The sequence below is a fragment of the Sminthopsis crassicaudata genome, chromosome 3, assembly GCF_048593235.1.
Source record: "Sminthopsis crassicaudata isolate SCR6 chromosome 3, ASM4859323v1, whole genome shotgun sequence".
Lineage (NCBI taxonomy): Eukaryota > Metazoa > Chordata > Mammalia > Dasyuromorphia > Dasyuridae > Sminthopsis > Sminthopsis crassicaudata.
In genome coordinates, this window is record NC_133619.1 from 76,629,747 (window position 1) to 76,652,381 (window position 22,635).

The window sequence follows — 22,635 nt, forward strand, 5'->3', positions numbered from 1 at the left end:
GGTTTTTTGTCTCCCTTTTCAATAGGCAAAAATCTTCCTTTTTGCTCTTAAGGTCAAATCTAACTTAGTTTTCCTATGGTCTAAATTTCTCCTCCAGTCTTCCAAAATTTCCCTTCTAAAATCTTTTTCCTTCCAAGCATTATACTTCAAAGCAATAGATGTCCACTTCACATAAAGAGAAAGAACTTGAGACTGGAGTCCATAAACTTATTTTAAAAACAATTTGATATAGGGGTAAGTAAGTGCTGCACTAAATAGAGCACCAGTCTTGAAGTTAGGAGGACCTGAGTTCAAATCTAGTCTCAGACATTTAACACCTCCTAGCTGTGTGATCCCCCAATTGCCTCAGGAAAAAAAAAAAAAGATAACTATTTCAATGTTATTAGTTTCCTATGTAAACCTATTCATTTAATTTATGCAATTAAAAACATTATGGCTTCACTAGAATTCCAAAGACCTTTGTGTCTATGGCACAAAAATGTGAAGAACTTCTAGAACAGATGAATATCACTGTAGCCTAGGAGATGTCTGATGCAACATCTAGTGCTCAGTGATTATTTGAAGAAAAAGGTGAATGATTCTTTGAGAGGAATCAAGAATGAGTTGCTCCTATTTTTGCCTCTGGTTTGTGTCTTTGACAAACCCCTAGGTTTTAGAACATAAAAAAAAAATCTTATCTGAATGTTGCCTTCTCAAAGTAGGATGAGGAGGATAGTGTCCTCATGTACTTCAAAGATCTATGATTTTGTCCATTTGAATATTCCTTTCACCAATCTGTAGTCTCTGCAAATTAGTAGGTGGCATTTGAAAGTGACCAAAAAAAATTTCAACCTTTTACAGTGTTCACAAAGTGGACTTGGTCCTCAAGTAAAAGAAATGCAATCTAGCATTAGGCCTCCTCTTGAAGCCCTTGGGACTTGTACTCTGCTGGCAGATAAATAATTAAAATAGGGAAGGCACTAGTGGTTAAGAAAAGTTTCCTGAGATTTTCCTCTATACTATGCTCTGTCTCATAGAAAGTCTTATTATTTTAGTATTTAGTATTTTAGTATTTAGTATTAGTACATTTGACCCCAGCTTCTTGAACTGTGGATGGTGACCCCATATGGGGTCATGTATCTGAATGTGGGGGTCATGAAATTATGATTATCAGTAAATGCTGGATTTTTTTATATGTGGGGTTACATAAAAATGTCTAGAGCAAAAAGAGATCACGAGTGGAAAAAGTTTAAGAAGCCCTGCCTTAGAGAAAGAGTCAAATGTACATGGCTCACAACACTTCTGAGTTTGACTGGAAACAGATTGGAAAATATTTACAAAATAAATTTACAAAATAAATTAAAATATAAAAGAACATAATGTTTACTAATGTGGCTTTCTAAGTCAATATATTGTAAGGGTCTTTATGTACTATTTAATGGTCCCATTTCCCTTTGAGTTTGACACTGATGTCTTACAGACCATATTATATTCCAACTCTTTTCTTTTACATTAAGAAAAAAATGGGGACTAATCCTAGACTTCACACATTGGGAATATAGCTTCACTGTTACAACCCGTCCTTCTGATTGAACCTCCATTTTAAAATCCATGACCAGGCCACCTATTCCTGATTCTTTCCGTAGACTTTCTCTACAACCTCCTCTGGCCTAATACCTACAATACAAGTGGTATTCTAGCTTCGTTTTTTCACACGTTGTCTTCCTACATTAAAAAGTTCCTTAACTGCAGAGATTGTCTTGTATTTGTATTTCTAGCTTAGCTAAATCATATCACAAATACTTAATAAATGCTTGTTTGGCTTGACTTGAAAGGAATTCTCTAGGTTGACAAGAGCTATTCGGTTTTTAAGGTCTGAATGTCAGTTGGGAGGAATCCAAGAGAGAAGCAATTGAAAACTAGAGAGCATGTCGCTGAAACATATTATTTCATTTCTTCATCATTTCTCTCATTCATCTCTATTCAAAAGATCCATTTTTTGCACACATACAAATTATTTCTTCTGCCCAGAATATACATGTTCCATGTCTCTGCCTTTCAGAGACCTAGCTTTTCAATGCTATATTCAGATGTTCTCCATAAAGCTTCTTTTGATTGTCCTAATTTTTAATGCTCTGACATTACATGTTATTACCTTTATTCTTATTATTGTACATGTTTTCATTCTTCTCATTGTCTCCCCCCTAAAAAAACAAATAAAAAAGAAAAACCAGAAGCTCTTGGAACACAGGCACACCATCTTTTTTTGTTTTAAAACCCTTATAACCTATCACATTGCCTTATAGATAGTGGATGTTTAATACATCATTAAATTCAGGTGAATTCTACTTGATTTGCATGTACATGATAGATTGCACATCCTTTTTTTTTTTTTTTTTTTTTTTTTTTTTTTTTTTGCACTATGTGACTAACAATGTGTAATACCTACTTACAAGAATATGTAAACTGTCATTGTACTAATTGATCTCTTAGGTAAGGCAGACTGCCCTTACTTTGCTAAGGCAGAATTGCTGGCAGATTATCTGCAGAGAAATCTACCTGATTTTCGAGTACACAAAATTATTCAACACCCTGATGTTTGGAAGGTAAGAAATTATTACTGTCTATTAGATTCACTGAAGATCATCATCTTCAAAATTGATTATTATTTGTTTCAGATTAATTTGCTGTAATGAAGATTTGCTTATTCATATATAATATAGACAAATGGAAATTTTTCATGCAAATATCTTCAGATTATCTTTTATACTTCAATTTAAATATTTTAATATGATGCATAAAAATAAATGTGGTTTCTAATCGATAAAGAAAGCAAATTTAGTTTCCCCTAGGAATTCAGTATCTATCACTTATTCTGGTGCTTCTTAATGTTTCTCTTCCTTTAAAAGTCTTTAGATTTTATTTTTGAATGTCGTTTGAGGAAGCCAGTTATCTGTGATACTGCTAGTATCCAGGTTTCACAGGAATATTGAGATGGCTCTGGAGGGGAAATTGAGGCAGGTAACCTTGCACAGCTCTCCCTCACTTAAATCCAAATCATTTGTATTTCATGGCATCACCTCCTGATGTCATGGTCCTCTTCGAGAATGAAGGACAGACAACAGCAATGAGGTCAGTACAATAGCTCTGTAGACCTATAGTTTGGTAGACAGCATAAAACTTTTTCTCTCCCACACTTTCCTTAGGGGCCTCCCAAACATAGCTTTGGCAATGTGTGCATCAATATCATTATCTATGTGTACATCCTTGGAAAGTATAATGTCAAGATGAATTTATCCACAACATTCAAAATTTAATCCATTTGCTATAACTAGTGATTTCACATATGGATGATCTGCTGCTGGCTGATGGAGAACTGATATTTTCCTGATGTTAATAGTTAGACCAGAATCAATCCATACTCTATTGCATGTTTTCCTGATGTTAATAGTTAGGCCAGAATCAATCCATACTCTATTGCATTTTGGCATTAGAGACTGAATCACCTGCAAGCAAAAAGTCATGTACCATTTCCTCTTTATTTTGGTCTGATTTGTATCAGTGAAGAAGCTGATGCCTATACTATTTTCGTCCTCATTAAAGGCATCTTGCAACATCACGAAAAAAAAATGCTGAAGGATATGAGAGCAAGCACGTAATCATACTTCACTTTTTTGGGGGACTGGGAAAACATGAGAGCATAATCCTTCATCCAGAACCCATATGAGCATGCTATTATCATGAAACTGAAGTATAATGCTAATGAATTTCTTCTGCAACCCAATTTTCACCATCTTCTCTAAACTATTCACATTTAGCAAATGATGTGGTCCCAAGGCAAAGCTACCATCACAAGACTCAAAGTTAATAGGCTAGAGCATTTTTCATTGCCTGAACAGCAGGTTAGTGCTGACCTGGAGGGAAAACTGATTCAGCAACAGTGAAATAGAAAAGTGGGTAGTTTTCAGAGATTTGATATGCAGTACCACATTCGCTTATGTGATCTAGAGCACTTGTAAACATCAGGATTAGTTTGACAAAAATGGGAAATTCAGAAGCTGCTAAATAAGAAACAAGAATTCCACAGAGTTCATACTGGAGTCACACTGATCAGTTACAAGACTATAATCCTGGAGAGAAAGACATTTCCATAGTGTTCTCACTAAAAATTCATCAGTCAATGCCAAAGCCACTGATAATGTGCCTCAGGTTGATCAATACCTCTCTGGCAGAATCTCCAAATAAAGAGGAGGTACTGATGGGGAAGATTCTGGGAAGATGGAAAAGTAGGTCAGCAAATTTCAAGATCTTTAGATTTCTCCCCAAAACAAAAGAATTAGCCAAAATATCATATCTAGCAAAATTATAATATTGAATGAAAAAAAATGGATATTCAATGAACTTGCGGATTTTCAGGATTTTCTTTCAACCAAACCTGAACTCAATAGAAAATAGAAAAATAGAAAGCCAAGAAAGCCAATATCAAAGATCAATTTCATGAAACCTAATGTAGATAAATTGTTTTGTTTTGTTTTTTTTTACACTGAAATGTATATCAGATGTTTAAGATTGACATCAGCAATTGGGTAGCTGATTCATACTTTTAAGATTCAGAAAGAATTGAGTATGATCTGACTCTAAAAAAGCAAAATTGCCTAGAAAAAGGTAAAAATAGTAATTATGTTATAAAAATGTGGTGCAGAGGAAGTATAGATACTGAGGCATTAGAGCGGGAAGAAAATGAAAACCTAGTCACATTGGGAATGGGTTAAATAGGTAACACTACATATATGCCATGTAAGTACAGTATCCTCCAAAAATCTATAAAGACATAAGAGGAGAAGGGATAGGTGGAGAGGGAAGCAAAGGGTAGGAGAAGAAGATATAAGGGATCTATGAATGGGGAAAGGTTAAGTAATAGTAAAGCAAGTTAAGTAGTAGGATTAAAGCAGAAGAGTTAGCAGGGATGAGAAAGAAGAGATATATACAAATGTTACAATAAGGATTAGGAGTAGAATTTATTAGAAAAAAATTACAACTAGTAATCATTGATCTTAAGCAAAGTCAAAATTAAATATTCAATCAAGAGAGAAATCAACCTTATGTGTCAGCCATACTAAAATTGTTGTAGATATATGTTTACATATGGGTAAGTGTGTACATATGTATTTGATAGATATATATCCATGATGCTCTATGCAGGTGTGTATATAGATATATGTGTGTGTGTGTGTGTGTGTGTGTGTGTGTGTGTATACACACACATATACATATAAATAGATATACTGTAGGGTTGTGGAAGTGTGTACATGTACATGACTATATCTATCTATCTATATCTATATCTATATATATGTGTGTGTGTGTATATATATATATATATAAATGTATTTGTGTTTAACATTCCCCCTGCTTGAGGGAAATGGGGGTGGGAGCTAGAAAGGGAGAAAAAGAATAAAGTAAAAAAACTGTGCAGCAGACATCATAAGGACAATCTGCAAGGAAGCAAAGAATATATCTTTTCTTGAACTGGTAATTGTTATAAATTTCAAATTCTCCCTGATGTTCTGTTGGACACATGACAATGTTCTATTCTGTTCTGTTTTGGTTTTTTTCTGCTTTTCTTTTTTCTATTCTGTTTTTTTAATAAAATAAATTTTAAAAATAAATTAAAAAAGAAGAGATACTGAATGCTATCAAACTGTTCTTGAGGAAATGGCAAAGCACCTGATTCTGACTCCATTCCAGCAGATATCCACAAGAGAGGGGGTCCGTTGCTCATACAGAACCTGAGTGAAATCTTCCATATTATGTGGCAAGAAGAAGTCATCCCTCATCAGCTTAAAGATGCTTCAATATAAAGGAAAAAAAAACTAGGCTGTTTCTGTGACAACCACAGGGAGATCTCTCTCCTAATCATGCTGGCAAAATACTTGCCAGTGTCCTCCTTAATCAGTCAATTAATCATGGGGAAGGTCATCTGCCTGAGAGTCAATGTAGCTTTAGAAAGGACCATGGAATAGATGACATGGTGTTCATGGCCAGAAAACTCCGGGAGAAATGCTAAGAGCAAAACAGAGGTCTGTATACGATGTTTATCTAACTGATCAAGGCCTTTGATCCTGCCAATTGGGAGAGATTGTGGAAGATTATGGCAACCTTGGGTAGGAATTTAGTCACTCAAATATCAAAGGGACTGAATCATTAAGGTTCACTTCTCTAAAGTAGTCTTACTACATGTACTTTAAAGGCACCAAGTGTATTTCCAAGTGTACAATGAACATCAAACTGTTCCTTAATAATTTGGCTTTTAGAGACAAAGTCCACACAAACCCGATTATTTTTAAATAAACATAAATTGGATTCACCAAATAACTACCACCTAATCTCCAGGTTACTCTTGACTTTTTGAACCTGACAAAATGTAGCAACCCTACCGAGCTGAGATAAATAGCTTTTCTTCAGTCTGAGTAAGAGCTAGGAGTAAATAAGCTCATGAAATTAGTGCATATTTTTTTAAAGTAGAAAAGGGAGTTCTATTGTCTCATTTCTTTAAAAATTGTTTAAATTCAGGATGATTTCAGAAAGGCCTGGAAAGACTTATATGAACTGATGCTGAGTGAAATGAACAGGACCAGGAGATCGTTGTATACTTCAGCAACAACAACAATAATAATAATAATAATTCAGCAACAAACTATATGATGATCAATTCTGATGGATGTGGCCATTTTCAACAATGAGATGAACCAAATCAGTTCCAACAGAGCAATAATGAACTGAACCAGCTACACCCAGAAAAAGAATTCTGGGAAATGATTATGAACCACTACATAGAATTCCCAATCCCTCTAATTTTGTCCGCTTGCATTTTGAATTTCCTTCACAGGCTAATTGTACACTATTTCAATGTCTTATTCTTTTTGTACAGCAAAACAACTGTTTGGACATGTATATCTATATTGTATTTAATTTATACTCTAACATATTTAACATGTGTTGGTCAACCTGCCATCTGGGGGTGGGGGAAGGAGGGGAAAAATTAGAACAAAAGGTTTGGCAATTGTCAGTGTTGTAAAATTACCCATGCATATATCTGATAAACAAAAACTATTAAAATATATTTTTAAATTGTTTAAAGTTCCCTTGATATTTTAATTTTTCTGGTCAGTCTGAGTAAGGTCTACTAACCAATCTGAACAACTACTTAACAACTGATGAATAAAAGTTAATTTCACTTTTTCATGCTTTTTTGTGGCTAAAGTTGAACTACACTTTGCATAATTTCATATGCATAATAAGTATCATATTTTTGCCTTCTCAATAGGTGAGGGAGAGGGTAAAATGGGAGAATTTGAAAATGAAAATACTTTTTTAAAGTAAAAGTATATTTTTAATCTAATTTGCTATTTTATAATTTAGTGTCATTTAAAAATTTAAGGTATACTTTTTAAAGAACATTAAGACATCTTATATCAGTTGGAAAGGATAGCACTTAAACTTATACAACCTAAATTTTAAGTAAATTTTATCACATTAAACTTTCCTTGGCATATTTTTTCAATAGAGATGGCTACGCGATCTATGTAAGAAAAATCAATGGAATCACAAACGTTCTCCTATAGTTTGGAGAGAATTGTTGGACCGTGGGGGAAAGGGCCTTCTTCTGGGAGGATTTAATGAGTTCTTGGAGCATATCCAGGTAATAAAGTTGTTAGATAGTTAACATCTGGTTTGAAATTTTATCTGCTCTGCCTCAGCCTCACACTCTTACATTTATTTTGAAAATGCAGTCAAATTTTAAAGGTTTTCTTGTCTCTTCTTTCCTTTTCATGTAGTCAACATATATTGCTGTGGAGCACACTCTCTCAAACCCTACTGCACTAACAAGTTGGATCCCCAAAGCAAAGCTACTGCTCTCTTTCCCCTCAGAAGTTTAAGGGGATTTCTCATTTCTAGGTGGGATATAGCCTTTGAAGGAATGGACTTCAGGACATAGCATTTGTCTGGGTCAATATAATAATGATGCTTTCTTCTCATGACTGACTCTTCATGGGGCTTTGGTGCCAGAAAACTCTGTTATGTACTCTTAACTCTTGGACCTCTAGTGGCATTTTTTGATTTTTTTTGAAGCTCATAAAAACCTAGTCAATTTGGTCTCCTATATCTGAGAACAGAAATGAGAAATACAGATAGGTAAAAAGCAGGCATCATGAATTTATAGACATGTCGGTTTTTACTGGGAGAGTAAGCTGCTGGTACGAACTCTCTCCCCACCTGGAAAGCTTACAGCACCCTTATAATGAGGGGAAAAATCATGATTTGGCCTATGTATATCTTTTGTATACATAACTCAATTTCAGCTCAGTATCAGATTAAATTTTTTCTTCACCATGAAGAAAGCAGAAGGAAGACAATCATAAAATAACCTGCACATGCTCTTAACTGGGGCTAGGTCCCCAATTATTACTCACAATCCTAAATTTCCAAAAGCAGGCTTGCCATCTTCCCAGTTGTGATGGCAGCAGACGGAGTATATAAAGGGTCCCCATTTCATTCATGGGAAACAGTATGAGTCTTTCTTCCCATCTGTATCTTCTTGTGCTAACTTAGGTCTTCTTTCTATCTAGCTTTACTATGGCATCACCTCAAAGATGATGACCAACGAGATGCTGATTATTGCTAGCGAGAACTTGGAGACACATATAGAAATTCAACAGGAGAAAGAAGAGATTAAAAGTGTGATCAATCCCGTAAATGTCTGGATCACCGGGTAGGGCAGCAGAGCCAGGCTATTTGCTACATCACAATTCTTTAACAGGGTACATAATTCATTTTACAATAGATTAGGCAAAAACCACTTTTGAGATTTATTTCAGTGCATTAATTTAAATATACATATTCAGTTCATTTATTTAAAATGCACATAAATGAAAATCTACTGCCAAGATAGGACAACTTGAGTGTTTACATTTTCCATATTTCTTGCAAAGTATTTTATTTGTTGAATAGTCTTCTTAAGGAAATAACTCCCTGTTATTCATGTCTATATATTTTTTAAATTTTAAAGTGTTTTGACCTATTTCTATGATTTAAAAATCCCATTTCTTTAATATGTTAATGAATTTAAATCCTGACTGAATTTTGGAAAAAAAATATTTCTTAGTAAATTTCCCCCCAAATTTTCCATAACTTTTCATAAACAATAATTGAGAGACTTTATCATTTTAATTTTCACATGAGAAAATTTTAATGGATAAACAAATGAAAATAGAAATTTATTATAAATAATTTCATACAAACAGGAATTTTTATTTCAATCATTTGAAAGAGGCAGTATCTGTTATTTAGAGATTACTTTCTCATGACCAGGGCAAGATAGGGGTTGGAATGTCTGTCTGTCTTTTTTTTTTAAAACCCAATCTACAACGAATTACCCAATATCAAGGTATAAGTTTGTCCATTTATAGAATATGTGCAATCTTACTGTATTTAAAGAATTGCACGAGTATTAAAAATAAACATAAATTTAAATGTAAAAAAATATAAATGTAAGGAATATAAAACAAAACATGCTACAAATATGTAGTCTTAGTATATTATAAAGAATTGCATGATAAGAGTATGGGTTTAAAGGGAAATATCTTTTTTATCATTTATAATGAAATTATCACATTTTCATCAGTGCATCTTGTCCTACATCATACAACCTGATTCCAATACTGGTAAATGGAGAAATATTTGGGGAGAACAAAGAACTTAACATCCATCTCTTAAACAACAACTTTAATGAAGAAAGTCTCCATGGCATTGTGATGGAGGCCCAAGACTTGGCAGCCCCTCTCTTGCGGAATATCTCCATGTGCACAGCAATGGAAGAGGCCTTTGTTGGGGCCGAGGTTATCATCATCCTTAATGATGATATTGAAAATGAGTTTGAGTCTCTAGAAAACAGAATCAGAGCTAGACTTCCTCTGTGTCAGTTATTTGGGTCCCTGATTGAAAAAAATGCTCATCAATCTGTGAAAGTTATTGTGGCAGGAAAGACCTTTCTAAATCTCACCACTGATTTGATCATTACATATACGCCATCTCTTAACCCACGGAATGTCATTGCTGTGGCCATGGTGTTGGAAAATGAAGCGAAAGCCATGTTGGCCAGAAAAATGAAAACTACAGCGTCTGGTGAGTTATATTTTTAATAGATGATGTTTTTGTTTTCAGAGAAACTAAAACTTCCCTCTGAAGTAGGAATATGAGACTGGCAATCAGAGAAAATACAGCAAACAGGGATCAGGAAACCTGGGGCACATGGCCCAAATAAGGGGAATTTCGGGCCATATAGCTAATGTTGCTGGGCCTCAGTTGTCACATGAAAGGATTGGCCTAGGTTATCACAGGATCATGAATTAAGTAAAAGTGACCAATCCATTCCTTTTACAGATGAGAAAAGAAAAATGGAATACAATTCATTAACACAAAAGTTGCTGCCATCTCTAGTATTTCCAATATTGTGATCCAAATCTGATTAATTTGCAAAATCCTGTTGGTGTATGTTTAATTAATTTTTTATTACTAATTTATTTTAATCAACATAAAAAAAGAAAATGGGATATAGGCTATATGTTTACCATATGAAATAATTAGGTAGGAACAAATCACCAGAAATAACATAAATCAGTAGAATCTAAGCTTCCTGAGGGCAGGGCATTCCTTTCATTTTTGCTCATCTTCCCAGAATCAACATCGCTCTCCTACCTTGCAGAATTAGATGCTAATACACTTATGACTAGAATGAGCCCTAGTTACCATCAAGTCTATACCTTCTCTTTATAGCTGAAGAAACTGACAAACAGAGAGGTTAAATAACTTATGGAGTCTATACAAGTCATGGGGCATTATGGAATCCCCAAATGTCATATTACCTCCACTGTGCCATAGTACTAAATACATTTTCATTGAGTAATAATAATTTAGTAATAATAATTAGTGATCATTTATACAATTGACCATTATATCACATTATATTTGAATCTCAAAACAACCTTATAAAATTGATATCCCCATTTTATAAAAGTAATCATCTGAGGTCTCAACACACACACACACACACACACACACACACACACATATATATATATATATATACAGTAACTTGGTCATGGTCATATAGATACTAAGTGTAAAAGATGGAGTTCAAATTTAATTCTTCCTAATTCAAGTCCAGTACACTATTATACAACACTAAATTTAATTGAACTAAATTTTCTTAAATCACATAACATAATTTTTAAAAATTCTAATGTATTATATTTGAATTGATACTTGGATTTTTAAAATAACCTAATATTTTATTTTCACACACACATACACACACACTCTTATAAAAGTTATATACCATATTACAAGATCTCCACAGACCCAGTGTGTGTGTGTGATTCACATGCCCTTTCTTCATTTTTTATAGACTTTAAACCTAATCCCTTAAGTTTCCTGAGCTCCAGTTTGTGTATATCTAATTTCATTCAATTCAACAAATATTTACTGGGCATCTCCCATGAGCAAAACACTGTTCTGGATGCTGGAGTTAATACAAAAATAATGGCCATTTTTCTCATGGAGTTCATAGTTCTAATAGACATATATGCACATATGAGTATAATGCAAAATCAAATATGATTAATATTCAACAATGGTATATGGAATATATAATGGAATATAGAAAAGTAATGATTTATTGGGTAAGTAAAGAATAGCTAACATGGGACTATTTTCACATAATAAGGTATTTGATAGTTTAAAAGGATAGTTCATGATATTTGATGGATGTTGAAATGGCTTTTTGTTATTAGTAGTGATCATATTTACTAGTTATTGAAATGGTAAGTGTAGAGAAGTTAAATAGATGCATATGTGAGTTGGAAAATAGGAGTATTGCAAATGGCAAACAAAATGCAATGTAAAAAAATACTGACTTTAGATTCAGAGGCTGTGAGAAAGGTTCAAATCCTGCCTATTTATTTGCCAGCATGCAATGAGAGATCACAATAGACAAAATCTGAGCAAGCCAAGTTTTTTAGGGAAGAGGAAAACCATCAGTGGCCAATGGACATTCAAAGATATGATAAGCATAATTTCAAGCAAAATTAGAAAACCTATAGAATATGGACTTGTCTTAAACTACTGGAACTGATATATTCTGAACCTCTTAACAAATGACAATAAAAATCACATCTGTTACTTTATCAACAAGGAAGTTTTAGAAAGCAATATTTCTATTCAGTCTAATCTACTCTTTATAAACTTGTTTGGGATTTTCTTGGCAAAGATACTGGAGTACTTTTTAATTTCCTTTGCTAAGTCATTTTACAGGTATGAAACTGAAGCAAACAGAATTAAGTAACTTGCCCAGAAACCAATAGGCATCTGAGGTTGAATTTGAAAGTATAGTCTTCATGATTCCAGTCCCACTACTCGATCCATTTGTGTCACTTAGTTGCTGCTATCAATGTAATAACCAGAACCCATGCCAAAGTGAACCAGAATATTTCAGAGTAACCTAATATCCATCATCAAAAGTGTTTACTTTTATCTATGAGATTCTGTTTTAGAAACCTCAAGGCTAATCCATTGCATTCCCACATGTAAATATTATGTTGATTTTGGATAAATAAAGCAACTTGATTTCATTATATGTAAAACTAAGCACCTATAAAGAGTAAATACTTAATTTTCAAAATGCAAACTATATTTTAAATTAAATTTTTATTTTCTATTTTGTCTTTGAAGATGTTTTTGGCTTTTGTAAATTCATATTGGAATGTACAGTGGCCTTTTGTATTTGTTTGCTTATATAACATTCAGTTATTGATAAGTATTTTAACCATATTTCCATATTTGTTATGCTGTGAAAGAAAAATCAGAACAAAAGGGAAAAAAACACAAGAAAGAAAAAGCAAAACAACAACAAAAAGGTGAAAATAGTATGCTTTGATCTGCATCCAGTCTCTATAGTTCTCCCTCTGAATACAGGTAGTATTTTCCACCTCAAATCTATTAGAATTGTCTTGGAAAACCACATTGCTAAGAAGAGTCAAGTCTATCCATGGTTGATCAACACATACTCTTGTTATTACTGCGTAAAATGTCCTCCTGGTTCTGCTCTCTTCATTCAGCATCAATTCATATAAGTCTTTCTAGGCTTTTCTGAAATCGGCCTGCTTATCACTTCTTATAGAATAATAATATTCCATTACTTCATATACTATAACTCATTTAGCCATTCCCCAGTTGATGAGCCTCTACTCAATTTCCAATTCCTTGCCATCACAAAAAAAGAGCAACTACAAACATTTTTGCACCCATGAGTCCTTTCCCCTTTTTTATGATGTCTTTGGGTAGTAATAAGACTTCTGGATCAAAAGCTGTGCCCTGTTTTGTAGTCCTTTGGGCATAGTTCCATATTGCTCTCCAGAATAACTAGATCAGTTCATAATATTTCTGTTTGGTCTAATCTATACTTTTTATCCTTATTTGGGGTTTTCTTAGTAAAAAATACTCTAGTACTTTGCCATTTCCTTTGCCAAGTCATTTTACAGGTGTAGAACTGACACCAACCACACATTAGTGTCCCAGCTTTCTCACATCCTCCCAATATTATCTTTTTTGTCATCTTAGCCAATTTGATAGAGGAGGGGAGGGAAGAGAAGGGGAGAGAAGAGAAGGGGAGGTAAGGGAAGGGAAGGGAGGGGGGGAAAGGACCTTTGTCAGAATCACTGGCTATAAAAATTGTTTCCTAGCTTTCTGCTTCCTTTCTAATCTTTGTTTCATTGGTTTTGTCTGGACAAAAAAAATTATTTAATGTAATCAGAAATATCTATTTTGCGTTTCATACTGCCCTCTAATTCTTTGGTCATAAATTCCTCCTTTCTCCAAAAATCTGACAGGTAAACCATCCCTTGCTCTCCTAATTTGCTTACAGTATCACTCTTTGTCTAAATCCTGAACCTAGTGATAAGTATTTATTAAGAATCTATTATGTATTAAGTGTACAAATTCAAAAACAATTCTAATCCACAAGACACTCAAAAATCTATTGCAGGAGACAAAATATAAATAATAGTAATAGTAATAATAGCTGACATTTATATAATATCATATAGTAGGAACGCTGCTAAGTAAGCATTTTCCTCACAATAACCCTGTAAATACTATTATTATCCCCCTTTAGTAGATGAGAAAATTGAGGTAAACAGGATTAAATTATTTGTCCAAGGTCAAACAACTAGTATCCAAAACCAATTTTGAATTCAATCCTTCCCAATTCTATTGCTCCATTTGCTATAATGCCTAAATATATACCAAATAAGTATATAAATTCAATATAAATCTTGGTAATGAGGACACTAGTAATTGGAGGGATCAGAAAAGACCTTATGTAGAAGGTCACCTTGGAACTGTACTTTGAAGCAAGTTAGGAATTCTAAGAAAATACAAGATATGAGAAAGTTCATTCCAGGTTTGGAAGGATAGCCTATGAAAAAGCATGGAGATAAGAGAAGGAATGTTATGTGTTGGGGTGAGAACGAAGGGCACACTGAATGGGTAAAGAAGAGTAGTAATATAATAAAGCTGGCAAGACAAATCAGAACTTGAATGGGCTTTAGATGCCAAACAAAATATTTTGTATTTGATTCTAGAGTTAGTAGGCAGTTAGTGGAGTTTACTAATCTCAAGTGCCATTAGGAATGTCACTTTGGTGATTATGTGAAGATAGAGTTGGGAGAAACCTGAAGCAAGCAAACCAACTAACAGGTTATAGAATATTTTAAGAAAGAATTCATGCGGGCACAAACTAGGCTAATAGCTGTGCAAGTAGAAGATATTGGAAAGATGTAAGAAGATTGTGGGCACAGAATTGTTAAGACTTGGCAGCTGATATGTGAAGTGAAAGAGAGAGGAGTCAAGGATGACTCTGAAATTGTAAGTCTTTAGGATTTACTACTGCATATCTGATTATGTTCCCCTGTTAATTGCTTTCATAAGGTTTTTCTCTAACCTTTACTTTTCTCTAGTAAAAATTCTCTTGTCAAGTTCTGTGGTCCAGCTGAATTCATTCTCACATTTATAACATTTTTCTGCAGCATGAATTCCTAGATGTTGTTAAGTATCAAGTTCAGGTGGAAGGCTTTTCCTAATGCAGTCATTACGTTCAAAAGTTTTCTTTCCAGTACGAATCTGTCATCAAATAAGTTCTCCAAATTGTAGTGGAAGACCTCATACTTATCACAATCATAAGACATCTCTTCATGAGTTTTCTTATGTGTATTATTTAATGGATCACTACTGAAGGCATTACTACATTTATCACATGTGTAAGGCTCTCTGCAATAAGAATTTTCTGATGCCAAATAAGACGCGTCTTCAGTTTGAAAGCCTTCCGACATTCATTGCATTCATAAGCTTTCTCTTCAGAATGATCATTCTCCATTCTAAAGAGACTTCTTAAGCCAAATGTGAAAGCATCACAAAAGCCAAAGTATAGACAATTTTGAAAATAAAAAATAAAAAAAAGCTTTTACACACAAATTCATTACAGATAGAATGAAAAAAGAAACTATACAGTGAAGAAAAATTTTTGTTCCATTATAATTGATAAAACTACAATGTTTAAGATAGCAGGGAATTGAGGAAAATATAGAAGACTATGAGCCAACCCTCAATATTTAAGTGCCTACTTTTTTTTCCCAAAAGAATTGTAGATGATTATATTAAGACACATGAAGACATGCTCCAAATTACTAATAGAAACAAACCTAACTAAAACAAGTTTGAGGTTTGCAAAATGGCAAATATTAGATAAAATATGGATAGTTCATGTTAGACTATTGTGCCTCTATTGTTAGCAAGGCTGGCGCACAAATGCATTGTTGTTGAGACCATGAATTGGTGTCATTTTTAATACCAACTTGAAATTATACAAAAAACTACTAGACTGCTCACGTGCTATTTCTGTTCCTGAGTATTTATTCCAAAAAAGTCAAAGATTTTAAAAAGTTATAATATGTACCAAAATATTAATGAAAATGCTTTTTGTGGCAGCAAAGAACTGAGGGAGGGAGAATGAGTTTCTCATAATTGGGGGGATTCCTTAGTCTTTTTTTAATAAAAAGGTGAAAGTTTATGGCCTCTGAAGTGTCTTAACATGCCCTCCATGCATCCATGTTTCTATGAAAGTCTATGCAGACTTTGGAATATGAATGCAACAAAATGTTATTGTAAGAAATAAATGAGAAATTCACAGGAATATGAGCAGATTTATGTTAACTGATGCAGAGGGTAAAATAAAAAGAACCAAAAGAACAGTATACACATTGACTAAAACAATCTACATAAAATGATCAATAAAAATGAAGTCACAGACTTGGTAAATTTTAAAAAACTAATGATGAAAAACACAAATAATGAATATATCTCCATCTTCTCAACAAAAAGGGAGAAGACTTATAGGGTAGAGAGCTATAGAGTATACATACAGATGAAGTAACTAGTTTTGCTTAACATTTAAGTTTAACTCAATTATAGCTATGTTAAAAGGGAGGAGTCCTTTCAGAGTAATGGTTGGCTTTATAGAGGAAGAGTTATGTTTCTAGAAATAATTGGGATAGAAAAACAAATTCATTAATAATTGTTTTTCAAAGAACTGCACATAGAAATAAAAGATTGACAGGATTTTCTCATGTATTTTAAAGAACAATTTCCCTAGGTTAATATCCCAATTAAGCAGCTCTCAGGTAATGTATAGTTTTTTGTACATACATTGTTATAGTTGTTAATTGAATCTTTTTGTTCTAGACATCAAAGATGTGATAATTTGGGGTAATATTACCGGTTCTCGCTACATTGACCTAAGAAAAGCAAAAGTTTTCAGATATAACAGTGCTATTTGGGGACCTCCGAACTATTCACGTTACCTGTTAAACTTGATATTTGATAGGTATGGTACCTTTTAAATATTATATACTAATTATTATATAGTGATAGATCATAACATTATCAGAGCTTTTAAGATAATTTTTTAAGTATCTTTAGATCTGCAAAAGTATTGTTTAACAATCCAACTTCCCTATATTTACCATGCAATCAATTGCAGTGAATAGATTAGATATATCCATATGAAACAAAAGTTTGGCCACTAGAGTTTTTGTATTTAATTGTGAGCTATCTTGACATGTTAATTTTGTGTATGTATATGTGTGTGATTTTTAAAAACTTCTCAATGAAAATATTTTCAATATATGTAATTGTTTTAGGATTAAGCCAATTCATTTTACACTTTTGGCCTGGGAGAAGTTCTTCCTGGGTTATACTTTTCAAACATTTATTCTTAGTTCTGTGCCATTCTACTCTTAGGGCAACTGGAATCCAATCCCATTCAACAGAGCAATGATATATGACATCCTTAACATACATGACTTCACAGAATCATACAGAATCGAGCCACTTTCTGAAGGACTATGGAATTATCCAGAGTGCACTGCTTGCTTTTACATTCTCTAATGGTGATGGAAAATTGTGACCTGTAACGTGTACTTTTTTAAAATGTTTGATTAGGAGGATGACATAAATTTCTTGGTCATAGTAATTCTTGAAGAACATCTACTTATTTGTATCAATGGAGGGAATACTCCATAGTAACAAAATAATACATTCTTGAATTATTGAAGTGGGCAACAATAGACAAAATGTATTCTATAGTGTGTATCTTTTCATAATGAGGTAGAAAATACACTGTTTAAATAGGAACTTAATCCTTCCTACAGACTTATTTAACAGTTTCATATCCATCATTCAACAACTATTTTATTATTTGTTCACTCTATGAAAAACAGTGTGCAATTTACCAGAAGAAATAAAAAAGTAATTAAGGCTTATTTCCTGTCTCACATAATTTATAATCTACATAGTCATATCAAATATAAAGCTACTATGTGACAGAGTTCTTAAGATAAGTGTGTGCTTGTATTTGCATTTGTGTTTGTTTTCCAGATGTGAATTAGCATTTATTTCTCATGGTTTTTATTTCTTTTTTATTTTAGAGGAGCATTTTGTCCTAGTAAAATTATTGTTTTCTTTTTTTTTCAGTGAGTGGATTAGGAAAAGAATTTGAGGCCTCCCTCAATTCATGGAGTTTGACGAGGTATTTCCAAAGGGGTGTTTCATCAGCACACTGTATAGCTACTGTACTGAAGTTCTGGTACCCACAATTCCCCCTCCAGGAGAGATTTTGTCTATGGGAATAATAAGTGAAGGTGAATCTTTGTTTCCCCACATCATGAAAAGAGTTTTCTTTCTTTTTTCCTGTGCAGAAGACAGCCAGCATAATCACACATACTCCCCATCTCTTATATCTAAACAAATCTCCATCAAGTGTCTGATTCTCTTCCTTCGTTAAACTTTACCATTCTAGAACTTTGCAAAGGAAGGAATAATCAGGCCTCCTGTTCCCTGGGTTTCCCTTGTCTGGAAATATCTGAGAAATGAAGAGTCAGAGAACTTTCATGTTTGGTGTCTTGAGTGTCTCCATCTTCCTTTCTCTCAGGAAACCTCTAAAACATACATGAGAAGAGAATCATTCAGCTTTGCCTTGGTGGCCTTGAGTGAAGGGAAGCCCAATACTTCCTGAGGGAAATCATTCCACTTTTTAAAGGCAGTAATAATTATTAATAAAGGAATCTGGGTGGCACAGTGGATAGAGTACCAGGGCCTGGACTCTAGTAGATTCATCCTCATGAGTTCAAATCCAGCCTTAGACAATTAGTTCTGTGACTCTGTGTAAGTCATTTAATTCTGTTTGCCTCAGTTTCCTCATCTGTAAAATGAGTTGGAGAGGGAAATGACAGACCACTTCAATGTCCTTGCCAAAAAAAAAAAATCCCAAATAAGGTCAAGAGTGTCAAACATGACTGAGTAACAACAATAGTCAATAGTTACTTCAAGCCTAAATCTTCCTCTGCAACTTCCAATCATCTCTTCAGGGTCTGATTTCTAGTGCCAATGAGACCACATAACTGCTTTTGAAATATCTCAATTTCCTATCACTGCTCTATTTCCAATGCAGAGCTGTAGCTTGGTCAGGGATAAGGGATTTTTTTCCCCCAAACCACCCAACTTCTAGGCTACTCTTGCTCTATCTTGCACCATCCCTTGGCTGTGGTTTTCTCAGCATCAGCCAATGTGTCAAGAGGTTTCTCCCCAATACAGGATGGTATCCTGAGATCTTTCCCCATAATAGGGCAGTGTATCCCAAGGAGGCATCTCCCTAAGGTCTTTCCCCAAGATTTCCCTGAGTCTGCCACTTGCCCCTGAAAAACAGTTAGCTACAGCTCTGCCATGAAGCCGTCTTCCATCAAAATAGGCATCCTTAGTTGTCTCAGCAGAGCCTCTTCTGGCACAATCTTGAAGCCCTTGCCTATTCTGATTGTCCTCTTCGGATCATCTGGCCGAGTATGCTTATTTTATAGATAAGATTCCTGGATTCTACGGAAACTAGGTGACCTATATGAAGTCACATAGATAGCAAGAAGAAACTTTGTTCCAAATTTGGTGTTTTTTCTGGTATACCACATTGCTGATGCTGTCTGATTTTTGTCCTTATTATCTCATTCATTCATCACCATAATATTAGTGCAGATATTAGGGAAGAGTAGCAAACACTCCCTAAGTTTTCCTCCCTGAAAAAGTTCCCTATGAGTGTGGAGCACAGAATCAGCTACTGCTCTCAGTAGGCAGCATATTGGATTAGGCCCAAATTCAGTACTCTCTGCTTTCTTTTTCATGACTTGGATGCCCTCTCATCTCTTTCAGATTCCCAGGGACTTTGTTCTGTAATTCCCCTATCAAAGCCTGTTCTTATGAAAGGATCTGATATCACTAATTTACAAATGAGTGTGAATATATCATTGTGTTCCATTTTGTGCTTTATGTCTAATTGTAAAATAAATGGCTTTCTATCCTCTTAAAGGAATTCCAAGTATCAACAAGCAGGTGAGGCTGATATTTGAGGTAGTCTGACACTTTCTCAGAGAAATCAAAGTGAGTAAAGCATAGAGATGGGAGGCTCTCTTAAGAAAGCATTTGGAGTTATGGGAAATTTCATTATTTTCCACTTCTTTAGATGCATGTCTTCTTAATGAAGTCCTCCTGTTTACCCTAGTGGACAAGAGTAAGATTGAGTAATAGAATGTTAGAAGTAAAAGCCACCTTGAAAAGCATCTAGACCAACTCCATCTCCCTCCCCAATATTAAAAAATTAGAGGCAGAACCATCTGTCTACATTTTGTCTTGCAAGTAGTGCCATCAGCAGAAGAGCAGTGTTTAAAATCCAGGTGTGCTCATTCACTGAACAAGCCTATTTCAATTGCACAACACTGCTGGGAAGCCAGGCACAATTTTTTTGTTTGACAAACAAAAAATAATCTATATAAAAGAAGCCAATTTAGTTGAACATTGGATACTTACCAGTAGTTACCACCAACTTTTACATCACCTGCCATAACCAGGTTATAAGGACTGTTCTTATGAACATTTAGTACTTACCTGGAAAATCACCATGCCTATAGTCCCTGTTCCTTACCTTCCAAATCATATAATTTGGCTCATAGATAATGTAAAACTGCCTAATGGATTAGAATATGGGTAGAGAATACAAACAGACAGGATTTCATGAGAGATGACATGGGAAAGACTGCCAGCTCAGGAAATGTGGGCAGAAGAAAATGGTCATGGAGCCAGTTAAGTTGTAGGTCCCAGAACCCACAATTTCTACAGTCACTTACTTTATACATTCATAATCCAGGCATAAACAATCAGGACTAACTGGGTTCCAGTAGAACTAAATGATAAATATAAAGCTGATAGAGATAACTAAGCATAGTCATCATCAAAAACATTTATTGTGGGTCATTTTATAATTTTGCATATTTATGGGACTGTGAAGAAGAAATTAATTGCATTTGTTATTCACTGTCTTATGGGTACACTCCAGGTGAATTTGATACACCTGAGGGAATGGTATTTTCCATGCCAGTACAATGCAAGAATGGAATATGGTTTCCTCGTACGGATTTGACTGACACTGAATTAACTGAAGAAATTAAGGGTGCAATAATCCATGATCTCCAACAGGTAATTTCAGAAAAGATATAAAGAAATTAATTTTGCTAATATAAGTGTGAGGTGTGGGGAAGAATTTGATTCCACACAGATCCCAGCTCAAATGATATAGTCATAGGTTGTTGATATGGTAATAAAGGCAGTACCCTCAGGTTCCCTTTACAAAGTCTAAACACATCTCTTTCTTTGGATTCAGAAGGGGCAATGCAGTTGGCTGGGTTGTAAATTGACAATGCCATTTCATGGTCTTAATTAGCTGAACCTTGGTGGCAGATGACATAATTCCAGGAGCTATCAGTCAGGGAAGAACCCGGTTCATTAGTATTGGGAATGATCTGTTGGAAGATGCCTTCCTTCCTGTCTCCCTCCCTTCCTTCCTCACTCTCCTCTCCTTCCTCCCTCATATTTTTCCCTTCTTTCCTTCCTCTCTTCCTCCCTCCCTCCCTTCTTTTCTCCTTCCCTCCCTCACTTCCTACTTACCTTTTTCCCCTTTCCTCTTTTCTCTCCTTTCCTCCCTCTGCCAACACAGAGTATCTTACACTTACAGATGCTCTTAAAAACTTTTTTTCTCTTTTGTACCTCTGAGCCCTCCCAAAATATCTTGGGATTTACTGGCTAGATTTCTATCTAAAACTTATCTGATTCTAATTGGCCACCAATAGGTCCTAGATGAAGCCCCATTTGGTCATTGTTTGGGTTCTGATTGACTCAAATTTAATGTAAACAGCAGTCATTTCAGCTTTGGCCAGAAATCCTGAGAGTCTTCCCCTTCCAGATTCATTTATTTGTTGAGATTTTTTTTTGACTAGGTGAAAGAGGAGATTCTTTGCCTCAATTGCTACCTAGCCATTATCACTGAATGGGTGCAGCCTCATTCAAATTGAGATCTGTTGAAGATCTTAGCTTAAAAAGGCCAAGGTCTCCTATTGTATCTAGAGCCATCTCCAGTCGTCCTGATCTATATCTGGCCACTGGACCCAGATGGTTCTGGAAGGGGAAGTGAGGCAGGTGATTTTGCACTGTGTCTTTACTCAAATCCAATTCACTTGCATTTTATGGCTTCACACACCCCCACCCCCACACCCCACACCCCTCCCCCTGCACCCCTGTCCTGGTGCTTTTCGAGAATGAAGGACAAAAAACAAAATGTCTAATTGGCCCAAATAGCCTCACTCTCAAAGTTGGCTCTCTTCCCTATGGCAATGACCTCTACATTTGTGTTCATTCTCAGTTCCACACAACTTCTGTCAACCTTCCCTTCTTTACATGTTATGAGAGAAATTATTATATTATTAATAATAAATTACTAATTTGTGGTACATCCATTTCCTATTTTTATTTGTAAAAACCCAACTCCTGAAAAGGTCATTCAGCCTCTGAAGAGCTTTGGCTGACTGACCAGGTAGTTTTTAGCCTTTGAGGTACATGCTCATTAGAGCTCCACCCTACTAGGAGACAAAATTTGTTTACAGTACAAATAGA

At 34.6% G+C, this 22,635-nt stretch overlaps 1 protein-coding gene across 1 annotated transcript in view; it reads left to right on the top strand.

The window, feature by feature from the left end:
* Positions 1-22,635, top strand: part of MDH1B (malate dehydrogenase 1B) — a 35,397-nt gene that overhangs the window by 3,328 nt on the left and 9,434 nt on the right. The window contains 9 exon segments of the mRNA XM_074298916.1: positions 2,473-2,585; positions 7,547-7,681; positions 8,610-8,752; positions 9,665-10,164; positions 16,834-16,975; positions 18,124-18,136; positions 18,138-18,245; positions 18,248-18,290; positions 21,026-21,165. Of these exon segments, the coding sequence (XP_074155017.1) occupies positions 2,473-2,585; positions 7,547-7,681; positions 8,610-8,752; positions 9,665-10,164; positions 16,834-16,975; positions 18,124-18,136; positions 18,138-18,245; positions 18,248-18,290; positions 21,026-21,165 (1,337 nt within the window).